Source organism: Panicum virgatum, chromosome 2N (assembly GCF_016808335.1).
Source record: "Panicum virgatum strain AP13 chromosome 2N, P.virgatum_v5, whole genome shotgun sequence".
NCBI classification, from domain to species: domain Eukaryota; kingdom Viridiplantae; phylum Streptophyta; class Magnoliopsida; order Poales; family Poaceae; genus Panicum; species Panicum virgatum.
In genome coordinates, this window is record NC_053146.1 from 52,088,312 (window position 1) to 52,106,043 (window position 17,732).

General features: G+C 48.1%; 1 protein-coding gene and 3 long non-coding RNA genes across 4 annotated transcripts; 2 read left to right on the forward strand and 2 right to left on the reverse strand.

Moving 5' to 3' along the window:
* Positions 1-9,834: 9,834 nt before the first annotated feature.
* LOC120662748 (ricin B-like lectin R40C1) lies at positions 9,835-11,111 on the forward strand. The gene is made up of 3 exons (XM_039941829.1): positions 9,835-9,996; positions 10,092-10,208; positions 10,722-11,111. Exons 1-3 carry the CDS (start codon positions 9,892-9,894, stop codon positions 11,109-11,111), a joined length of 612 nt encoding a protein of 203 aa, XP_039797763.1. The 5' UTR covers positions 9,835-9,891.
* An 88-nt stretch (positions 11,112-11,199) lies between these two features.
* Positions 11,200-11,892, forward strand: LOC120658906. The gene is made up of 2 exons (XR_005668878.1): positions 11,200-11,330; positions 11,511-11,892. It is a non-coding gene; the product is annotated as an uncharacterized LOC120658906 (long non-coding RNA).
* A 2,250-nt stretch (positions 11,893-14,142) lies between these two features.
* On the reverse strand, positions 14,143-15,511 carry LOC120658907. The gene is made up of 3 exons (XR_005668879.1): positions 15,314-15,511; positions 14,843-14,944; positions 14,143-14,312 (listed from the first exon to the last, which is right to left on the reverse strand). It is a non-coding gene; the product is annotated as an uncharacterized LOC120658907 (long non-coding RNA).
* Positions 15,512-15,618: 107 nt separating this feature from the next.
* Positions 15,619-17,088, reverse strand: LOC120658908. The gene is made up of 4 exons (XR_005668880.1): positions 17,020-17,088; positions 16,724-16,783; positions 16,593-16,624; positions 15,619-15,909 (listed from the first exon to the last, which is right to left on the reverse strand). It is a non-coding gene; the product is annotated as an uncharacterized LOC120658908 (long non-coding RNA).
* Positions 17,089-17,732: the final 644 nt, after the last annotated feature.

Consider the following 17,732-nt stretch of genomic DNA (forward strand, 5'->3'; position numbering starts at 1 on the left):
CCGCACTCATAAAGGAAGCAGAGGAAAGAGTCGCCGAGATTCGAGAAAAGCTAAAAGCAGCCCAGTCCCGACAAAAGAGCTATGCGGACAAGAAAAGACGGGAAATAAGTTTCAACCCAGGAGATTTCGTGTATCTCAAGGTATCGCCTATTCGAGGAACCCGAAGATTTCAGGTACAAGGAAAATTGGCCCCTCGGTATATTGGACCATACCGAGTTTTGAAGAAAGTTGGAGCAGTAGCATACCGTTTGGAGCTACCAGAAGAAATGTCGGATATCCATCCAGTGTTTCATGTCTCGCAATTAAGAAGGTGTTTGAGGGTACCCGAGGCAGAGTATGTGCCGGTTGAAACAATAGATCTACAGCCAGACTTGCGGTATCAAGAAGTACCGGTCAAGATCCTAGACACCGTCACTAGGAGGACCAGAAACTCCGAAGTACGAATTTGCAGAGTTCAGTGGAGCAGACACGGAGAAAAAGAAGCTACGTGGGAACGCGAAGATGCTCTGAAGAAGGAATTTCCCCACCTGTTTAGGAACCAGTCGAATCTCGAGGACGAGATTCATTTTAAGTGGGGTAGGTTTGCAACATCCCGAAAATTACCTAAAATAAATCGTGCGCTAAAATTTTGCTTCGTCGTTGAGCTCGAGATCCCTCCTTGAAACCCTAACCCCAGTTTTCCGGAATCCTCCCTGTTCCGCCGGGACTCCCGATTCCCCAAAGACCCGACACCCGTATCCAGCACCCTGTTTCCCCTCGACCTGCGCGTCGTGCTCTCGCGCGCCCGGACGCCAAGCGTGGCCGACCGGCTCCGCGATCAGCGCCGTGATCCCGGCGCGGACCTCTCTCCCCCTCTCTTTTTCCCTTCTCTTTCCCCTCCTTTTTCTTTTTCTTTTTCCCAATTTCTTTCTCTTTTCTTTTCTTTTCCTCCTTTTCTTTCTTTTCTTCTCCCCTCTCCTTCCTCCCTTCTCCTCCCTCCTTCCCGAACGCGGCAGAGCACCGGCCCGGCCCCCTTCCCCTGCTCCGCACGGCTCGGCCGCGCCACCACCCCCCTCGCCCCTGCTCCCTCCCTGGGCCGCTCCCCGCTCCCGGCCTGCTCTTCCCGCGCCGTGACTCCGCCTCCCGCTCACCCCGGACCCTCCCTGGCCGACCGACGCGCCGTGCCAAGCCACCCCGAGCCGTGCAACCACCCGCACGCGCTCGCCGCGTTGGGCTGCGCCACGCCGGGGCCATTGGCCGCGCACGCACGCTGCGGCGCCCCGTCACTCGGCCGCACGCGCCGCACGCCGCACGTTTCCCGGCCGCCCCCTATCCCGTGCGCGCGCACACCGCCACGACCATCGTTGACGCCGTACAGGCGGCGGCGACCTCGGCACAATGACGCCTGCAGCGGTCGCCGCCTGCCTGAGGCGTCACGTCGCCTCGCCGAGCCCCGACCGCCGTTGACGCCGGCCCCCACCGCCATTATTTCGGCCACCGGCCTCCGCCGCATCCCGCCAAGCTGCCACCGCCTCTCCACGGCTATAAAAGCCTCCCCACCGGCGCCGCACCCTCGCACTCAAACCTCCCTGGCCACCACCGCCTCCCCTCCCCAGCGCTAGCGCCGCCGCCCCGCTTCAGTAGCGCCGCTGCCGCCGGCCCGCGTCGCCCCGCCTCTGAGCGCCGCCCCGGCACAAGGTGAGGCCGGGAATCAACCCCGCCGGGCCCCCACCTCCTTTCCCCTCTACCCGGGCCGCCGTCAAGGCCCAGGGCGGCCGAATCGGCCGCCGCCGGCGCGCCCCTACCCCTCCCCTGTTCTGCGTCGGGGGGAGGAGGAAGAAGGGGCAAAATTGCCCCAAGCCCCCTCCTTTCCCTCTTATTTGGTTAAGAGTCCCCCCCCCTTTAACCAATTTGCAAAGTAAACCCTGCCTTTTTACCTAATTTCAAAATAAGCCCCCTTCCATATAAATTTAATTACAGATAAACCCTGACTCTTTTAGAATGACCCAAATAATTTCTAAATTATAAACAGAGCCCCTGCCTACTTAATCTTAATTACAACTAGGTCCCTAGACCCCTGTTTAGGGCCTAAACGCTCCCCTGACCTATCATTTTATGTGCCTAACGACCCCGGCTTAACCTAAAATTTTACCCCGCCTCTCCTAACTCAGTTTTGGCCATACCATTCAGAAACCATCCAAAAATAATACTCTATATTCCATGTGTTCCCGTTTCGAGCTCGACGACAAATCTTTGTTTTGATTGTGTGCTTGTTTGTGTGCGCTGTAGACCACGGAGTGAGCGAAGGAGAGCCCGTTGACGAGCAGTGCTGTGAGCAGGTGAACGAGGACCCGTTCCGCGACCCCGAGCCCGAAGGACAGGACCTCCCCGAAGGCTACGAAGACGGCAAGTTCAATCCCAACCTTTGATGCATGTTTCTGTCCTAGTTTTTATAAACACAACCCAATGGCCTGTTTTATAAATTGCATATGTTTTACTTGCATGAAAACACGGTTGGATAGCCACCCCTTGATTTGTGATGACCATTCCTTGACCACCTAGATTAATGTCTGATTTTGTTTGGACGTTAATCGATATTAGAATGCTTAGGACTTTACTCATAAGTCATAATACTATTTGATTTATAAAGAAAATGTGTGCGTGTGGGAAGGGATAAAATGTGGATTTTCGAAAGATGAGTATGGGCGAGATGGACGGCATTTCTGTGTGATTTGCCGATTGGTGTGCTTATGCCTGTGTGGCAGGGCAAAGAAGGGAGATATCCATCTTGTCGTGTCTAAGGACCGAGTTGGTGTGTCATCTCACCTAACTCCTTTATCGTGCAAACCACTCGACCGTTGAATGGGCAACGGCGTAGCATAAATCCCACTAGTTGGTGTGGTAGCCATCAGGAGAGCTGAGAGCAACGGGTAACTAAGGAAAAGGGATAAGCCCCGAGTGACTTATGCCCGGTTATACCTAAGTGAACGGTCAATGACCCCTTGGTGCATCCCGTGATGGCTAGTCAGGCTTAGCTATGGTGGGTAATGGCTATGTTGGGATCTACACCGACACGACGGTGTTCGAGTTGTGGTATCCTACTTGTGGGTAAAGTTGCACACCTCTGCAGAGTTAAGAATCTATTCGAATAGTCCGGGCCCACGGTATTGGGCGAGTTATGGTGTGGTCACATAACTAGTGTTTCTTTGGGATGGGCTAGTGTGAGTTGTTTTGGAATTGTGTCCGGCAGTTGTGCCGTGTGCTACGACGGACGGGGAGTCCGGTAGCAGTTTTAAAACTTGAACTCTGTGCTACTGCAAAAGCTGATTTCTAAAAGGTTTTTCTTTAAAATAAACCCCTGCATAAAATATCGTTGTTTCTGCAAATTAAACCGTAACCTTATCCTTGATTTACCTATGCATATTATTCTGTTATAACCCCCTCCGTGGGTGTGGTTGGACTTGCTGAGTACGTTTGTACTCACCCCACTCTTACTTTTTACAGAAGAAGACCCAGACTTCGTGCCAGACGACGCCGAGTAGGGTTATCGTTCTACACCCAACCTTGCCTGTGGAACCGGCCCTGTTGAGATGCCTCCGCTGTCGCAGTACTCTGAGCCCGTAGTAGACCCTATGTGGTTCGCGGTCTGGTGTTATGTCGTAGCCTGGTTAATTATTATTATCATCTGTATCGAGTGTCCTCCAAGGTTTGTACGGTTTTGAACCATCTGATGTAATAAATGTGGCATCAGCCTCCTAGGACTGGTGTTTTGTATCACATTTAAGTCTTCTCTTATGAGGGGACGCTTCATGTGCCGAACCCGGCATCATCAAGCGGCGCTCCCGGCATAAGGCGTGCTGGCAGACCCATTCCTCGCTGATCCACTTGTCCACCATCATAGACCAGCACTCGGCCTTGTTTGCGCACCAGTTCGGAGGCACCTAAACATAATGAAGTGAATGACATATTGTAATATCAAATACAAGATAAATGAGTAGAGATGGCATTTATTTACCCTTAAGTACTGGTCTCGCGTGAGGAAGATGTCCCTTGCGGCTAGTTTCTTGACGATCCTCTTCTCGAATTTGGCGCAGTACACAACGACGGCCTGGACACGCGCCTCGTAGTGCATGTCCTTCACCAGCTTGTAGCAAGCCTCATGAGCCTGCTCATTCGCCCGGGCCTCATAGCCTTCCTCGCACCTGTAGTGCATATATACCCACAAGATAATTGCAATCAGCATTCAAAAATTTGAAACAGAATGCGATATTTCGACCATTTTAGTGTGAGGATGACTTACCCACAACTCCCCGACCACCCGCCTCGCTTTGGTGGTGAAGTTCCTTCCTTCGCGATCAGTAGCGTCCGGACTAGCCATGTAGTGGTCCCACGTGTATGCCGGCTCCAGGACCCCAGCATGCATCATGAGCCCGAGGAAGTGCAGCCGGCACAAAAGACCCAAGATACCATTGGGCTTCCGTTTGTGCTCACCAGGCTGCACAAAAAACCATCCCCTGCAAGAGTGTTTAAGGTAAAATTTTAGTTAGTATTGTGATTTTAAACATATGTATTGCATAATAAATAAGTACTAACATACTTACTTAGGCTCTAGTGGCCGAATCATCAGGCGTCTCGTTAGAGGTATCGGACGTTGCGGGAGTTGCGACGGTCCACGCAACCACACCATCCGCTCACCTCCTGCCGCCTCCTCCTCGTCCCCCTCCACGTGCTCCTCCTCCTCCTCGCTCCCCTGGTCCTCCACCCTCTCCTTCTCCTCCTCCTCCTCCTCCTCCTCGTCCTCTACAGGAGAAGGGGTCCTCTCCCTCCTCCCCCTCCTCACCTTACCTCCTCCACCACTCCCACTACCTCCTCCTCCACCCCTCCCTCTCCGTCTCCCTTTCCCTCCCCCTTATCCACCACCTTTGCGAACACTACGGCTCCCGGACCCCTCGGGTGCGTCGGACCCACTACCGCCTCCTCCACCACTGCCCCTATACAAGGAGCTCAGCCAAGTCATCTTGTGACCGTCTGGCATCTTTGTTTAGTTACCTGAAATTAAAAGGAGTGAACGAATTAGTCAAGATAAACAATACTTGCAAATAAATAAAAATAAAGAAAATATAACTACAAATTAACATAATATATATTAAATATTGCGAGTCCTACATGTTTTAGAAGTAGTCATCATAATCGGGATTAGCTGGATCATAATCCTCATCATCACTATCAGCTATGTCAACATAACCAGCAGAATTCGAAGGAGGAATGTCGTCGTCACTGTCTCTGAAGTTTTTCTTTATCGCTCGGTCGTACGTTCACACCCCCTCCTCCCATGCTTTGATCAACTCATCGATTAGAGGCTCCATGTAAACACTCATTTTATTCCCTGGGTTCTCAGGAATAATCAACGACACAAATATGGTTTGTCGTTGAAACAGAACACCGGGGGGGGGGGGGAGATTCAAGGGAATAACGAACACGGGCCAACATGAGTACGATGCGGCCATCATACCATAAGGATTGAACCCATCGGTTGCCAGCGCAACACGTACATTACGAGCTTCTTTAGCTTTCTCATGATGAATCTCATCAAAATGAGTCCATGACTCACCGTCGGAGGGATGCACCATCTTATCTGGGTTGTATTGAACACCTTTTTTGTGCCATGTCATCTGTTTCGCGGTTTCCTTGGTCATATAGAGTATTTGGATCCTCTGAATGAACGGAAGGTAACGTACGATTTTCACAGGAATCGTGAGCTGCCTCTTAGGCTGACCGTCACCAGCATCCACCTCCAGGAACCTTGAGGCTTTGTATTTTGGACAGTAAGTTTCAGCCTCGTGCTCTTTCCTAAATAAGATGCACCCATTAGGACAAGAGTGTATCTGTTCATATGGCATCTTCAGTGCACTAAGTATTTTCGTCGCCTGATACATTGTCTTGGGCAGAATGTGATCTTCCGGAAGCATGCTCCCAAAAATGGTCAACATACTATCAAAGGCGTCTTGGCTCAGGTCAAACTAGGACTTTAAGGCCAAAAGGCGTCCAATGCCGTCCAGCTGAGAAACCTTTGTTTGGCCGTGAAGAGGTTTCTGTGCTGCCTCCAACATCTCGTAAAACGACTTTGTGCTTGCCTCTGGCTCCTTCTCCTGCGGTCCTTCACCAAAATGTGCCTCCTCATAGTCGTCTAACGTGTCTCCAATCCCACCAGCAGCATCACATTCATCGATGCGTTGCCTCACGACCTCGTCCCTCATACGATGGGCTTCATCGTGAAAGATCCACCGGGTATAGTCTGGCGTAAATCCATAATTGACAAGATGTTCGCCCAGGACCTTCTTTGTCTTTCGTTTCTGGTTTCCACAACTCTTGTAGGGACACCACATGAATCTCAACCCTTCAGCTTGCGCCCATGCCCCTTCCAAGAACTCGTTTGTCTTCTCAATCCATTCATTGGTCATGCTAGCTCGAGTTACCCGGCCGGTGTACATCCACTCACGGTCATCCATCTTCCAAGATATCAGCGACTACTATCAAAATTCGGCTTAGAGTCTAGTAGGTAAAGATAGGTCCTAATCCCACCCGACCATGCGTAGATGCGGTCAGCTTCCATGATCCACTCCTATCCGAGACAGAATTTTGGCAGCACCTCTCCGCTGTTCTTCAAATACATGTCCCGAAAGGGAGATTGTGTATCCCGAGAACAACAGGAAGGTGATGCCGAAACTCTGACTCGAATCGGCGTGGACCATAGAACCTGACCCCATCTACGCATCCTCGGGCAGTCCAAAGAAGCGTGGACAATTCGAAACAGATACGATTAAAGATATGCAGAAAAAAACTACATATCTCCAGTCGTATCTCTTCCGAACGTGAGACGCCTAACTGGTTTACGCGATCTACGAACATGATTTACTAACTACATATCATTATCCAAATGAACTAAACTCTAATTTAGTTATCAATATTTCGGTTGTAAACTAAAATAAACTAAATAAATATCTAATTCACTAAATAAACAAACAAATTAAAAATATACACTAAGAATATATATAAACTAAATTGTAAATAAACTAAATTCTATATAAACAAACTATAAATAACTATCTAAAAATAAACTAAATAACCTAAATTTGATATAAACAAAATATAAATAACAGTCTAAAAAAACTAAATTCTATATACACTAACAATATAAACAATTAAACTATAAACTAAAAATATTTAAAAAATTACCTTGCCGGCGTGGAGTTGCGGGCCGGTGGCGCTGCGGGCCGGGGGCGGCTCGGCCGGAACGGCGCGGACCCGCGGCCTTGCCGGCGTGGAGGGGCGGCCGGCGGCACGGCGGTCCGGCGGCGGCTCGGCCGGGGCGGCGCGGACCCGTGGCAGCGGCGGCGCAGGCCAGCGTGGCCCCAGGCGGCGACGAGCGGCGGCCCGGCCCGCGGCGGCACGGACCAGCGGCGGCGCCGGCGCAGGCCAGCGTAGCCCCAGGCGGCGATGAGCGGCGGCCCGGCCCGGGGCGGCACGGACCAGCGGCGGCGCCGGCGCGGGCACGGGTGGGGCGGGTCGCCGGGGCGGGGCGGGGCGGGACGATGAGGCCGGGGCGGCAGCGGCGCGGCTCGGGTCGGTGGCGGGGGCGCGGTCTAGGGACGGCGCGGGTCAGCGGCGGGGGCGGGCCGGGGCTCGACGGCGGTGGCGTGGTGCGGAAGGCCAGCAGCGCGGGTCGGTGGCGGGCCGGGGGAGCGGTCCGGCAGGGGGACGGCAGCGGCGCGACGCGGCGGGGAGCCGCCACGGGACGCGAGGGCGGCCGGGGGAGGCGACGTGGAGGCGTACGGCGGCGGGGGGTCATCGGCGCGGCGTATGGCGGCAGGGGAGCGACGGCGAGGAGGCGTCCGGCGGCGGCGGGGCGGGGGCGGTGCGGTGCTGCGGGTCGGGAGCGTGGGCGCGGGGCGGTGTGGGGAGGAAAATGCGATAAGTCTGGGCGCGGGGGGGGGGGGGGGGTTATTGCGGTTTTTTGCCGAGTGTCGCGATCCGGCACTCGGCAAAACCGTATATGCCGAGTGCCAGATCGGCAGCACTCGGCAAAGTATTTAAAAAATATTTGTTTCATTTTTTGTCGAGTGCCGGATCAGGTGGCACTCGACAAACAAATTTGTTACAATAAACTGCAAATTAGAATCCAGATAAACCACGATTTCAAAAAAAAAACATTATTTCATGCATAATTATTTCAAACTCAAATTATAACAAATTGTATTTCAAATTTCTTGATTTTATGCAAGAAAACATATTATTTCATGTGTTTCTAAAGTCAAATTTAATTTATATCAACAAATTCATTTTGATGAGGTATGTAACAAAAATGTAGTGACTATCAACTAAATAATTTGCCAAAATAATTCAACAATTTATGGTTCATGATTTCATGCAAAAAAACCCTATTATTTCATGCGTTTAAAGATCAAGTTGAAACTAAATATATATATTGATTTTCAATGAGTGCCAAATATAATTTTATATATACATAACAAAATAAAAAAATTAACCAAATTTTCAGAGGACACATATTTTGTTGTTATTTCTCTATATAAAAAGTTTCACATTGAAAATCATATGCGACTTTCATTTCAACCTCAAATCCAATCGGATACTACGCATCTCTCTGAAACTTCTTCAGAGATCCTCCGGTTTATAAGCGGCCTACCTTGTAATGTGTCCGAAACGCTGTCAATTTTTCCCACTCTATCCTCGCATGAAACCAAGAGATTTGCACAATTCCCATGATTTTCAGACATTGTATGCTATTTTTGGTTTTTTCCAAACGTCCGTGCACACGCTTGTGATCAAGTTTCTTGATAAAGATGCTTCAACTTTTAAGTTCTTTCATGCATACAGCATCCTTTTTTATTCAGGTACATAAATATCAAATTTCCATTCATTGATTTCGAAATTTCGACACACTTCTAATTTTAAATTAACTTCGACCGATTATTCCCCGCAAACATAAAAATTAAAGGAAAATAGTAAACCAATCAATAAAAATATTTTATGTTACTAGGGATTAGATTATAAAATTTAAGTGGAGACAAAAAAATTTGAAGACCCAAATTTTTTAACCAAGTTTGCCGAGTGCCTGGGCTTCAGCACTCGGCAAAAGAAACTATGCCGAGAGCCAGGCCAACGCACTCGGCAACGTTTCCCCTTTGCCGAGTGCCAGCTGGAGGCACTCGGCAAAGAGTGAGCTTTGCCGAGTGCCAGGTGGAGGCACTCGGCAAAGACTTAACGCCGTCAGCCCCACTGACGGGCGGCGCGCGTGATGGGCACGTTCGCAGGCTTTGCCGAGTGCCGCCTGGCTAGCACTCGGCAAAGGTGACGCGTTGGACAAGCCGTGTGCCGCTTTTTTGCCGAGTGCCCGAGGCCTAGCACTCGGTAAACCACATCTTTGCCGAGTGCCCGTGGTCTGACACTCGGCAAAGGCCTCGACACTCGGCAAATACTCATTTTCCGGTAGTGTCATAAACGTCAGTCTAAGTTTGGATCGGATCTGGAGTGCTGGACATTTGAGTTCCCGCACATGCCAAGACAGGGAATCAACAGGCTCAATGGTGTATGTTATTTTAGGACCGGCAACTAATGTCACGGGTATGGTTCATTGAACCGTCGAGCCTTGCTTCTTGTGCATGTGTCATGATTGTAAAACGAATTAGCAGTTTATTGAACTGAGCTTTACAGGGTGCCGCCTGGCTGTCCAGACAGGGTATCCAATGACCCCTGTCCAGAGCGAGGGGACTCGAGTAATACAAAAGGGCCGGGGGAGGAAGGGGGATGCCTCAAACCGCGCCACTGGAAGTTCAGTACTTAGCGTGCGTAGCCTAAAAGTAGAGGGGCTAGCACCTCGTCGATCGACCTGCCATGGCGGAGATGAAGATACTGTGCAAGGACGGCGACAACTTGTATGTGTCCATTCGTGGCTCTGAGATCGTTCTTGCCCGCGAGGACCCCAACGACAAAACGCAGGTACACGTATAGTACGCGTGCGCAACTGATCGATCTTGCTTGTATGTCTTGCTAATGATGCATGCATGTCCCAAAAACACAAATACTACATGCAGCAATGGTTCATGGACTACTCCAGGGCCAGCCATGTGGCCAACAACAACGGTCAGAGGGCATTTGCATTGGTGAACAAGGCGACGGGACAGGCTTTGGTGAACAAGGATGATAAATTGGTCGACGGTTGTGTCCAGGTATCAGTAGTCTCGTTGAAAATGAAGGTTTTTACTCGGCCTTCCTTCATTAAGAAACATTCATTCACGTACATAGACAGAATTACATTTCTTTTGACAGACTGAGGGAATGAATAAGTCACTAAGAGCAACTTCAGTAGGGTTTCTATTTGATTGACTAAACCCACATTTTAGTCTTTTTGCTCAAATTTTCATCTCCAACAGGGCTTCTATTTGGGTGACTAAAATGAGGGGGTGACTAAATTTCCTCTCCCACCCCCTCAATTTGGTTACCCTCTACTTAGGCTACCAAAACTAGGGCCCACCATTTTTCCCCTTTTAGTCTATTTAGAAGTCTATTTAGTCGGTGCTGCTGGAGTAGAGACTACATTTTGGGTGACTAAACTTGAAAAGTGGGTGACTAAAATGAGTTTTAGTCACTCCACTGGAGTTGCTCTAACTCGCTCTTCTGTTGGCTGCTCTGCTATTTATTTTATGTACATTGCCAACCTGCAGGTGCAACTAGCTCCATACAACGATGATGGAGATGTGGACATCTCAATGTTCTGGACCATGCTCGAGAACGTGTACGGCCATGGATTTCACCAAATAGCAACACTGAGGGATAGTTCTTTGGTCATCGACGGGCTAAAGGGAAATTGCAAGGAGGGAACAATTGTTGGGGTCTATCCTTCACATTTGAAGACTAATGTATATGATAACCAGCTTTGGAAAATCCTCCCTGTCGACGGCTGCGGTAGCTCGATCGATCGACCTGTCATGGCGGAGCTGGCGATGATGAAGATACTGTGCAAGGACGGTGACAAACTGTACGTGTCCATTCGTGGCTCTGAGATCGTTCTTGCCCACGAGGACCCCAACGACAAAACGCAGGTACACGTATAGTACGCGTGCCCAACAGATCGATCTTGCTTGTATGTCTTGCTAATGGTGCATGCATGTCCCAAAACACACACAAACTACTTGCAGCAATGGTTCATGGACTACTCCAGGGCCAGCCATGTGGCCGACGACAACGGTCAGAGGGCATTTGCACTGGTGAACAAGGCGACGGGACAAGCTTTGGTAAACAAGGACAAGAAACGCGCCGACGGTTGTGTCCAGGTATCAGTAGTCTCGTTGAAAATGAAGGTTTTCCTCGGCCTTCCTTCGTTAACAAACATTCGTTCACGTACATAGACAGAATTGCATTTCTTCTGACAGACCGAGGGAACAAATAAGTCGCTAACTCGCTCTTCTGTTGGCTGCTCTATTATTTATTTTATGTACATTGCCAACCTGCAGGTCCAACTAGCACCATACAACGATGATGGATATGTGGACATCTCGATGTTCTGGACCATGCTCGAGGAGGTGTATGGCCAGGGATTTCACCAAATAGCAACAATGAGGGACAGTTCTTTGGTCATCGACGGGCTAAAGGGCAATTGCAAGGAGGGAACAATCGTTGGGGTTGATCCTTCACATTGGACGTATATGGCTAAAGTAAATGATAACCAGCTCTGGAAGATCCTCCCGGTCAGCGGCAGTGGGACCACCACCGTTCCTATGTAGCTCGGTCATTATAGGTTCTTGGAGGCTGACCGGATGGAAAGACCTTCCCCAAATAAAAATGGATTTGTTGTTTTCTTTTCACAATAATAAATTGTCGTTACCCGTGTGCTTCCTTGTTTGTGTTGCCTATGAATCAAGCTTGTTCATGAGTCCTAGTTCCAAGTTTCTTTTTTTTTCTACATGTTAGTTCTGTGCACGAGCTCGTGGTCTGTACGTGTGCCGTGCCTCCTTATTTGTAGTCCAACATCGAGCTTATCTCGCACTGTTTTAAGTTGGAGTCGTGGGCTCGCCCCCGTCGTGCGTTGGACGCGGCCGGCGGGAGCATCGCTCACTCACTGTAAGCTCTGAATAAATGGATCAATAAAGTCAGAAAACGCTGCAACGTTTTGGCAGCACAACTTTCTTGTGTTCGCAGTTCGCGTGTGTGTTTCTGTAATTCTCACCTGTGATCGCCGGAGTTTCGACTGACAATTAGTATCAAAGCTGAGAGAAAGGAACCAGCTACACCATGGCTTCACCCAACGGTCGTGGCTTGTCGCCGCCGCCGTCGAGTAAGGTCGGGATGTTGGGCGACGACAAGATTCCGCCGCACTCGCTGAAGGGGAAGTCTCCAAAGCGCACATCTCCGAGCCACTCGCCTCCACCCCGCTCGCGCACCCGGGACGCACGCCGTCGCCAGGAGCCCAGGAGGTTGTCGTCGAGCGCGTCATCCGTGAGACCGATGGCTTCAGCAACTGGCCGCAGCTGACCAAGATGAACTTTGATTCGTGGCTGCAGCTCATGAAGCTGAAGCTGCAGGCGCGGCACCTCTGGGTAGCCGTTGAGGATGGACGTCCAGTTTCACGACTACCGCACCACGTTGGAGGCGATCTGCAGTGGCGTCCCACCGGAGATGGTTCCCACCCTGGCGACCAAGCCGTCAGCCAAGGCGGCGTGGGACGCGATGCAGATAATTCGCATCGAAGATGAACGGGTGCGGAAGTCTACAGCTTAGAACCTGCGCACGGAGTTTGAACAAATCACATTCTGTGACGGTGAGTCGGTGGAAGACTTCGCCCTTTGCGTGACGAATGTCGTGCAGCTACTGTTGATTCTCGGCGATCTGGAGCCGAAGGCTAAGATTGTGGCCAAGTATCTGCGCGTCGCTCGACCAAGATACAGGCAACTCGTCGTCCTCCTCGACATCGGGCTTGTTTAGATCCAAAAACGCAAAATGTAAAATTTTTATAAATCGCTTGCATGGTGTACTAAATGTAGTCAAAAAATAAATCGCATTACACAAATGGACTGTAAATCATGAGACGAATCTAATGAGCCTAATTATGATGTGATTAGACACTAAATTGCTACAGTAAACATGCTCTAATGATAAATTAATTAAGCTTATTAGATTCGTCTCGTAGTTTACAGACGAAATCTGTAATTAATTTTGTGATTAGTCTACATTTAATACTTCAAATATTAAAGATTTCTTTCTAAACATGCAAAAATATAAAATGCAAAGTGATCTACACACTCGACACACTCTCGCTCGAGGAGGTGACTGAGCGCCTCAAGGCGCTGACTGACAACGAGCCGGCACCGGTGCGCGTGGACAGAAACATCTACCTCACGGAGGAGTAGTGGATGGCGCATCTGCGGCTGCGGGAGCAGGACGGCCGGGGGTCAATATATCTGAACTAGAACCTAACGCGCGCTTCGCGCGCCCTATCATAAGTTGCATATAGTGTTTATGCCAATACAATTTTTTTTATGGAACAACTGCAGTTCTTTGGCATACTGTCTAAATTCTTTATACGGAACAGCTATGTCTCATTTTACAAAGAATTACTTTACTCTATGAAACACACGTTCAACAGATGGGTATTGCAAAGTTGTGTGAGAACGAATGGCATTCCAAACTAATTTTACCTCCCGTCTCGGCACTCTCACACAGCCAAAAACTCACAACAAACAGAAATTTGTGTAAAACTCTATCAAACAGCCCAAAACACACAGCTAAAATAAGAAGCAACCTCTAATCTCGGTGCTCTCACACAGCCAAAAACTGACAACAAACAGAAATCTGTGAAAAACTCCTTCAAACAGCCAAAAACATATAGGTAAAATAAGAAGCAATATGTTGAGTGCCACATGCTGAACCATAATAATATGAAATATCCCATGCAAATATCTTAATAGCTATAATAATGTTCGATAAATGGCATCTGCATCCAGTAGTTTCTCCAAGCCATATATTACATTAGACAATCAACATTAGTAGCTAGCTACCAAACATTTTAGCAGGTAGCTCAAAATACTGATCCAAATAAGAGTGGAGTACTAAGATACTAAAGGAAGGCGGAGATAACATAGCTTGCAATCATGCGATATCCAAAAGAGAGTTCAGTAATGCTGATTGCACAAGCTATAAAACGGCTAAATAGATATCATCAAGCAACAGATTATCAGATGCATGTCAAGGCATGATTGCAACTGTGCAAATACAAAATGAGCTTCGCCCCTTCTTCCTCCTAAGCATCAGCGCTAGAACTGTAAATATAGGTACAACTGTTAGTTGTTGTAGAGATTGTTAATAGTAGCACAAGGTTAGAACAAAGGTAATATTTTTGAAGTGGTGGCAATGGTTGGATCAGGATGCTATTTTGGAAAAAAAAACAGTGAACAGAAGCATCTCTATGGCACTTATGGCTATACAGTCACACGTACTGAAAGAGGCGCATAGAAATTAGCAAATAAAAATTTATTAGAATTGTATAGAATTGTATCTTGACATTCAGCTTGAGCGGAAGGTCCCTACCTAGCTTGGCTAGGCAAACTACATAAGAATCAGGACAAGTACACAAGGTAGGAACATGCAAAATTAGACACATTTCTGCAAGGCTAAGTAGAACAAGATGCTTAGATTAGGATGAAAATGATATGCACTATCAGTGTTATAGATACCATGATCTAGCAAATGTCCAATTTGGTGACAAGTAAAAAAGATAGTGCTTTATGATCAAGTGCACCTATAGTGTGGTATATCTGTTTCTTTGTAGTCTGTAGCAATAAGGAGATACCTAGGCTTTGGACTATCATGTTCATGGCCACTGTCTTCGCTTGCAGTGTCATCCTCAAGCAGTAGCTTCCTGACAATTTTCTTGTTAGGTGAGGGACGGGACCTGGAACATAAACATGTTAGATATCATGTTATTATTTAACATGTTATGAAAAAATGAGTTTGTGTTCATGAGAAGGACATTTTTCTTGTAATAGTCTTTTCTGTTTTGGTTGCAGAATTAGCAGCTTCATCTTTAAATTTGCTAGGATCAGCAGTAAGACTGCAGCATAAAGCAGGAAAATTAAGTAGAAGCATTAATAGATTGTTGTAGCAGCATATGGCCAAATGCTTTATTTGAAAAAAATAGTAATGTCATTTCATATAAGTCATAGTGCAAAATGTCTCAGATTAGATATTAATATCGGGGATTTCCGCGCAAATGAATATATCAAAAGTAGAAGCATTGAATTCATAATTATTAGCAGCTAACCACACAAGGTAGTGTATATGAGGCAGGCCACGCTTTTGGAACTCAACGGTGTACAAAACTGTTAAAAGAAATATTAGAATAAGGTTAAACCAGCAAAGAATAATATAAGCTTGTGATGGTCGTATAAACTACTGACCTGCTCTGATAGGTCCAAATGTTTTTCCTTCTCTAATATCTGCTATAAATTCATCTACTTTCATATGGAAGACCCACACTATTAAATCAGAACGATCACATGGTTGTTGCCCTTGTTCAAAGCGCAACACATCGCCTATTTCTCTCCATTTGGTGTTGCATGTGAAAGTTACAAATATGTTAGGGGGGCATAGACCCTGCAGATGACCATTGCATCTTGGTAATTCATCACAAAATATCTCCTACCAGCAGTAAAACTGGCAGGGATGACTACCTTTCCACCAACTGAATCAGCATTAGTGAGACCTTTATCAATCGCATCAGCTATGCCTTGTACCGACTCACTCCTTAGGTCTTTTTGGTGGTTTTGCATCCATTTAAGTCTACTTGCCTCAATTGTAGAGTACATATCAACACATGACTGGTCACTTAATCTCCCGTAGTAGGTAAGAGAAAAATGCCTGCAGGCAAGACATAGAGATGTAAGATGAGCAGATGAATATATAAGTTAGGGAGAGGCACCTAGAAAGATAAGAAAACAACCACTACATAGGGCCCTTTTGTGCAGTATATAAATGCAACGAAGACAATATTCTAAATAAGCAGATTTACTTTATGAAAATTCAAAAAATAGCTATTTCGACAAAAGAAATGCATGCAGACAAGCTCCCTTATATGAACATTCCAACCTAAGCATACAACAATCCGATTTACAAATATAATTTAAGGGAGAAGGTATTATTTCTACTCTTGAATGAAAGAAGACTGAAATCTAAATAAGCAGATTTACTTTATAAGAAAGAACCAAATATTTCTTTCCACCTAAGAAAGTTAAGGCAGACAAGGTCCCTTATCTTAACATCTCAACTTAGATAACCGTCCCTGTCTAAGCACTGACTTGTGAAATGTGCACTAACCTCATAAGCTTGACTTAAGAAAACAGTAACATTAGCAAGGTTTGCTAAGCATGTTGCTCTGAGCCTCTAAATCTCACGCCATGAAACAATGAGATAGTTGTGCGTGCTTGTATTAAAGAGTACATTTTAAAAACCTACATTTGTCAAATGAACAAAAGAGAGATTATTAAGGTACGCATCAAAGAACTTGGATGCCCAAAAATTCAAAGATGAAGGCACAAACTCACCTTCATATTCTCCTGATCCAACTGACTGCTCACTGCAAGCAGAAGCAAGAAGAGAAGCAGGGTTTAGATCAACCGCACAAGATGAAAAAACTAAGGTGCTTTAAACCTAAAGAATGCAGCAGGCGCCTCACCTTCCTTCCTCAGCGACCACTTCTAGATCTCACGTCACTGACGCCATGAGATGTCTGCACCTGTACAACCACAGCAAAAAATCGCAAATCAGATCAATAGATAGCAGATCCGATGTACGAAAAACTAAATACAATACAATAGAGAACCTAAGCTCACGATTTGCATGGTGTGGTTCGGGATGGGCAGGCAAACAAAGGGAGGAGCAAGAGAAATCACAGATGGTGCTAGGGTTTGGGGCTGGAGCGAGAGGGCACCGAAGCACACGTAGATAAAGGAAGGAGGGGGAAGAACTTACCTGGGCAAGGGCAGCGGCCGTAGGAGCAGGGCTGGTAGCACGCACGCCGCTGCTCCGACGGGACGGCACAACCGGCCTCCCGCGGCGACTCCAATGCGACAGGGCCATATCCGCAAAGAGAGGGAGGAGGTGCTGCACGCGCCTACGGAGGGGAGGAGACAGGAGCGGAGCGAGCGTAGCGGCGCTGCCTGCCCAGTCTGACGGGACGCGTCACCCATCGGTGAGCAGGGAGACAAATCCCAGGAGCAGCGCTCGATTGGATCTCCAGGCTGACCAGGCCCTATTGACTGCTCTCTCTCTCTCTCTCCGTCTCTTTCGTTGTGCACATTCTCAAACTGCTGCTATTTCACTGGTTGTGGGCCTATGTTTGACTAAGGCCCATGCTTCAGCAGCACAGCCACGCACAGAGGAGGACGAGCGGTGCGTGCAAGGGATGAGCACATAGCAAGGAGCGAATCCAGTGGCTTCTACAGCAGCGAGGGAATCCAGCAACTATAGGCTTTTTCAGCGTGCGACTGCAGACTTTGCGCTAGTGCCTCACCTCTCTGACCAGTCTGGTTTGCATGTGCTTGGAGGGCCCCTACTGCAGAGGCACGCAGCTGCACCCCTCCACTCGAAGAACTCCCATAGGCTGAGAAATCCTTGATTGACACGTAACACACGTGGAAGCATATAGGGGAGGCACAGGACGCGTGAAACCCTCTCCAGCCATG